We start from the raw sequence: 5,758 nt of genomic DNA on the forward strand, positions 1-5,758 counted from the left end.
ATAATGGCGCCTCTGAGATAACTGAGATCTGAGAAGACGGAAGGAAGGCGCTACACTCTCTCAGCGTTCAGTGTTCTGTACTCGGTTCGGCGGTTCTGTATCTAAAGATGTTGCGCAAGCGGTTCACTCGCTTAGTTTGCGGAGAACCTTGCGTCGAGAAGGACGCATAGTTTGGCAAAGTTCTTTATTGTCATAGAAATCGTAACGCCCTTTGTCAGTGACAAATATGCGAAAGTTTTCCTAAAGGTTCTATTTATAATTATCTTCATGTCTGAAGTGCTGTGATATTTGCATAAATTCAAGAAGTAAGTGGACAAAAAGAATAACTTATTAATGTTCAGTTAAACTCGCCTATCTTCTTCAACGTTTAAGAAATATCTACACGCTCCGTCTGTCGCTATGGCTACAATCAACCATTTGATAGTGTTTTCGTTGGCCCTACATTCGTCACACGTAGTCCACGGGTTCAATTTGTCCCCGGAACCTAACTATGTGTTCCAAAAGCCGTTAGTGAAGAGCTTCAAGGAGCAGAACCGGAGCTCGTATTTTGGATTTTCCATCAGTCTACGGAAAAACGGGTAAGAATGGTGATCGTGTTTAAAGTATGTGAAGTAAATCGTCTGGTTAACGAAAGAACAGAAGGCAGTGAGATCAGTGGAGCGTTCCAGGAAATGGCACAGAACACAGCTGATACAACGCACGTCTCGTTCAAATTATGCGTCAGACTGATATGCGTAACGCCACCACAACGACTTGCGATGTACTTTCGCTTATTCGTTCGCTTCGCACTATGATTCATTAGACGGCCAATTCGCGGGCGCGCCCCAGCGCTACGATAAAGCAGCTCCTAGTGGCCGGCGTCAGATAAAAACCTGATCATATTGTTAATGTGCTCGCTTAAAAGTGTTCAAAAGTGTTGAAACAATCTTTCCCGATCTCTGGCCTCCGCGGTAGGGTACTCGTCGGAGCACCGCGTGCCCAGTCGGACCTCGAGTCTCAGCGGAACATCAACGAGATCGGAACCATCTTTAGGTGCAATTTCACGCAAACTTCCCCGTGCTGGCAATACCGTTTCGACCGGCAGGGCAACACCAACTACGAGGAGCACTTCGACGAAATACGTTCCGAGAGGAAGGACTACCAGATGTTTGGTGCATCGGTGGACGGACTGGCCTCGGATCAGGATTGGTTCGTGGCCTGTGCTCCGAAAGCGATTGGCGATCTCGAGGTGTCGTATTTACTGCACGGCGTTTGCTATATCAGTGGGGACACCGTAGCGCTTGACGAACCAACAAACCTGCACAAAATCCAACCCCTCCGATACATGAGTAAGTTTCCGTTTTTGTTAGTTTTTGGCTATTTTTTGAAGCATTTTCATTCAACTAACGAATGTCACCTAAAAAAGGCCAACAGCAGTACAGGACCAATAACACGACGAGAATGTACAACTACATGTTCGGTGAACTGGGCTTCAGCGTTCACCTCACCGACAGCGGAAATGAAATCCTGATCGGGGCTCCGGGCGTCATGCATTGGCGGGGAACTGTCGTGCGCTATCGTCAACGGCCCAGGCACCTCTCCAAAGACACTCCTTGGCACTGGCGAAACGTTTATTTCGAGATGAACGGCGGAAAATTTTCTACCACCCCTTTCTTCCACGAAAGCACCGTACCGAATCCGTTACATTTGAAGAGTTTAAAAGCCAACTCCTACTTCGGATACGCCGTCAATTCCGGACGCTTTTTAAGAAACCGCACGGTCCTGTACGTGGCCAGTGCTCCACAAGCGCGTGAGCAGCTGGGTGAGGTTATTATCTTTGACTACGTTAAATCTTCTATACACAATGAGTACGTAATGCGGCAGCATCGGTCGTTTGTTGGTCATCAAACCGGGGAGTACTTTGGGTATGCCCTATCAACGGAAGACTTCAATGGTGATGGATTGGCGGATCTCGCCGTTGGGGCACCGATGCATAGCAGGACGATGGAGCATGAAAACGGGGTGGTGTATGTGTTTCATAATCAGGACGGTTTGAACTTTGAGCTGCAAACTACTCTTTCTACACCCTTTGAGCTGAGTGGACGCTTTGGTACGAGCTTAGGAAGAATTGGAGACATCAATCGCGACGGATACGGTGGTAAGAAATGAAGGCCGTAATGCCGAGCTTACTAGTAAGCTATCAACTCCCTTTCGTCATCTAGATATCGCCGTGGGAGCACCGTTTGAAGATGATGGAGCCGTGTACATACATCTTGGGTCCGTCAATGGCATACAATCGAAGGCCAGCCAGAGATTGACTTCTCCTAAAACTAATCCGCTTAGCCCATCGTCTCGGTCATTTTTCGGTTATGCCTTATCACGTGGCGTGGATTTCGATGGCAATGGATACAACGATCTGGCAATCGGGGCTCCCAACAGCGACTCTGTTTACGTGTACAGGACGTATCCTGTCGTGCGGGTTATTCCGTCTATTAATTCGACCGCCCATGAGCTAGCAGTCGAAGGAGGCTCGATAGAAATATGCATCAGTTGGACACGGTATTTTCCGGTTGAAGCCTCATATGACATTACAGTGGAATACAGAGTAACAGTGGATTCCTTACTGGGACGTGCCACGATCGATACTAATGGTGCTAACGTTTACGAGGATGCGGTTACGATAGGTGACCATCCTGTGTGCCAAGAGCATGACGTTTCAGTGAAGGGCTCTCAACATACAATCTTTCAACCCGTCACGATCGAGTTAGAGTTCCGTCTTCACAAGGCATCGCTTCCTCCGAAAGCCGATCGCTTCTGCGAGCATTGTGCCCTTCTCGACCCAACTGCTAGCAACAGAATCATCGAGAGAATTTCCTTCACTACGGGTTGTGCCAAGGACGTGTGTCTCTCGGATCTCAAGCTGATCAGCCTCAAGTGGAAGGATATAGCTCTCCCATATGTGATTGGTAGTACCTCCTCTGCCACTTTGGAGATAGAAATCGGGAATAATGCAGAAAATGCTTACCTTCCGCAATTGAACGTAACCGTTCCAACTTATTTGAAGTTGGCCAAACTACTGCCAGACTGTAATATAATTGAATCAGGCAGCGATCAGTCGAGCATAGTGTGTGACTTGAACGGTCGTTTTCCGCTCAAAAAATCATCCATCATCAAACACACATTAACGTTCGATATGACTCAGCTCGATGGTATGGATATGGTGGAGGTAACAGCAAAAGCAATAACGATCAGCGACGAACGAACTCCCGCGGATAACGAAATGAAGGAAGTTTTGATCCTCCAGGAGGTTTGTGATGTAGAAATAATCAGGTAGGTCAAACTTTGAGAAAAACCAGCATAGTTTTAAAGATAACTATTCCTTCTTCACACAGTGAAACGTCAACCAGAGAAGTTCATCTTGACCAGCAGAATGGCGTTCTAAACGTTACACATCGCGTTTCACTGCACAACAATGGGCCCAGTGCAATGCATGATGCTTTACTTTATGTAGATATTCCTTTAGTATACATTTCCATTGCTTCCGGGAAGGAAAAACGATGCCAAATTATCACACTGGACAGCATAGACATTCAGGGAAGCTACGACGGCAATGCGATGAGTTTCGAAGGGTATGATCCAGGAAATCCACTATTGCTAGGAACGTCACTCGAGGAAGTTGTCCGAAAAAGCAACGGAACATCGACAAACTCTGATGATGAACGGCTTTCTGGTAAAACTTTAAGCCATGAGCAGACTTTGGAAATGTCGTACGCTCGGCAGAAACGATCCAACCTTTGGATTCCGCCCAGACCACAAGGGTTAAGTTCGGAGGAAACATTACCACCCAATCGGACAATATTTTTCAATTGTTCTCACAGTACAGCCCAGATTGAGTGCATCCAGTTGAATGCTAGTGTTGGCCCCTTCCGATCGAATCGCGCACCAATATTTATCGAACTGCGCTACAAGATGGATCTGACCGCAATTGACGCGTGCCTCGAGGGTAAAAAGAATATCTTCGTAACACAGATCGTTACAGATCTGTATAAGGACACAGGCAACGCTTGGAAAACGTTCCAAATCTCTCGCAACAATCCGAAAACGGTCGTGTATAAAAATGTCAACCCAGGCACACCAATTTGGATTTATGTTTCATCGTCGCTTGGCGGGCTCATCATATTGATACTAATATCGTATGCCATGTACCGGACAGGGTTCTTCGAACGCACTATGAGGCAAGAGCTAAAGAGGCGTCACCGGGAGGTCAGTACGGTTACTGCTTCTTCTTTGGATTAGTGAAACTATTTTAAATAATCCTAAACTTTTTCTTTAAAGAGCAAATTCATCGATATCTCCGAAGATCTGGAGGACAGTTTTTAAGACAACAAAGACTGATCCAAACTTTCGTTTAAGCTTCAACTGCCATAAACGTATTGATACCACCCGCCCGATTCTCACAATTTTTGTATTTTAACTACCGAAACTAATAAACAATGTAAACTGATGAACTGTTACTCACCCGCCCTTACCAAAGTTAGTTCAAATGGTTTAGTAATACACACTTGGACTTTCTCTTCATTCACTGGTATATTTATTGTTTCAAAGATGTTCACACTGTTCCGAAACAATGACTGTCGATCAACAAATTCTGCGAACCACACCACAACCAACTCTTTCGTTTCAACAGATATCTCCCGTAATTGGTTCAACAAGTACTCCGCCTCTGATACCGTATCTGCCTACTGTGTCGCAGGGCTATAGTTATTTCAATAATATTGTCACATTTTAGTACAATTCACGTAGACAAGAAGGAGAATGTGCGTCATCTTATAGTCGATTAATTTTAATTAGCCCATTCGTCAACCGTTTGCTAAACGATCGATTCCAGTTCTAGTGTGTCGATTGCTCGCACCTCATCTATTATTAATTCCAACAACTTTAAATTCTTTGCCCCATGCGTCATCGCTAGCACCGGGAGTCGTCTGTTTGGTAGTAGGAAAAGAATGACAGCAAAAACTACAATGCACAACGGCACCGCCATCAAGCATTCTCTATCGCCATCTATCGAAGAGAAAATGGCTGAAGTTGAGCGTAAGCCAAAGTTTAAATCTGCCGTAAGCCTTTGCGGGATTGTAGGGATAAGAAGAGCACGTTATCAATATTGCAACCAAGCTAAGTAACGCCAGCCTACTTCCGTTTTGACATTGACGCAAAAGTGAGCCGATGCACAGTAACACCCAATGCAGGAAGTAATGATCGCAACAACGTTGCTGCACACTGCTCACGCACAACTCGCGCAAAACACGCGACAAAATCCGATCGTAACCAAGCGCAAATGTAAATTTGGGAGACACAGCAATTTATAGTTTGAATAAAACATTAACGTACAACAGCATGGGCCCATCCCAAAACAAACAACGCTTAAGACAATTCTCCCTTCCATTCCGAATGACTGTTCGTCGCAACACACTGCTCGCTATCTGTTAACAACCTGTTCGAAAAGTCCAAGGTTCGACCGTTTCATTATTCTAAAACCCAACGATGATTGTATTTTATGAATCACTCTGAAGTACCACCTGCAGTCCGTCTTTCCGTCTTCATTCAACAGCTTTTTCAGATCGATATTTTGCCCTTCTTTCCGTTACGGTATCAAACTCCTACATCGTAATTATTATGCTAAAATAAATATTTCATCAAAACGGTTCGCCTTGCAACAGTAAACGTATTTCTGGCTTTCACTTGCCACACAGCACCGCTGCTATTAGTCAACTGAACACCG

At 45.3% G+C, this 5,758-nt stretch overlaps 1 protein-coding gene across 1 annotated transcript; it reads left to right on the top strand.

Annotated features, from left to right (window-relative positions):
* The first annotated feature begins 399 nt into the window (after nt 1-399).
* On the top strand, nt 400-4,487 carry LOC128279092 (integrin alpha-PS3-like). Its single transcript, XM_053017813.1, has 6 exons — nt 400-578; nt 955-1,328; nt 1,406-2,137; nt 2,202-3,309; nt 3,372-4,242; nt 4,315-4,487. The coding sequence occupies exons 1-6, from the start codon at nt 400-402 to the stop codon at nt 4,357-4,359; spliced, it is 3,309 nt and encodes a 1,102-aa protein (XP_052873773.1). The 3' UTR covers nt 4,360-4,487.
* Nucleotides 4,488-5,758: the final 1,271 nt, after the last annotated feature.

Source organism: Anopheles cruzii, chromosome 2 (genome assembly GCF_943734635.1).
Source record: "Anopheles cruzii chromosome 2, idAnoCruzAS_RS32_06, whole genome shotgun sequence".
NCBI lineage: Eukaryota > Metazoa > Arthropoda > Insecta > Diptera > Culicidae > Anopheles > Anopheles cruzii.

Coding starts and splice junctions, on each gene's coding strand:
- LOC128279092 (XM_053017813.1), top strand. CDS start 400: ATGGCTACAATCAACCATTTGATAGTGTTTTCGTTGGCCCTACATTCG. Junction 3,310..3,371: donor TGTGATGTAGAAATAATCAG/GTAGGTCAAACT, acceptor TTCTTCACACAG/TGAAACGTCAACCAGAGAAG. Junction 4,243..4,314: donor TAAAGAGGCGTCACCGGGAG/GTCAGTACGGTT, acceptor TTTTCTTTAAAG/AGCAAATTCATCGATATCTC.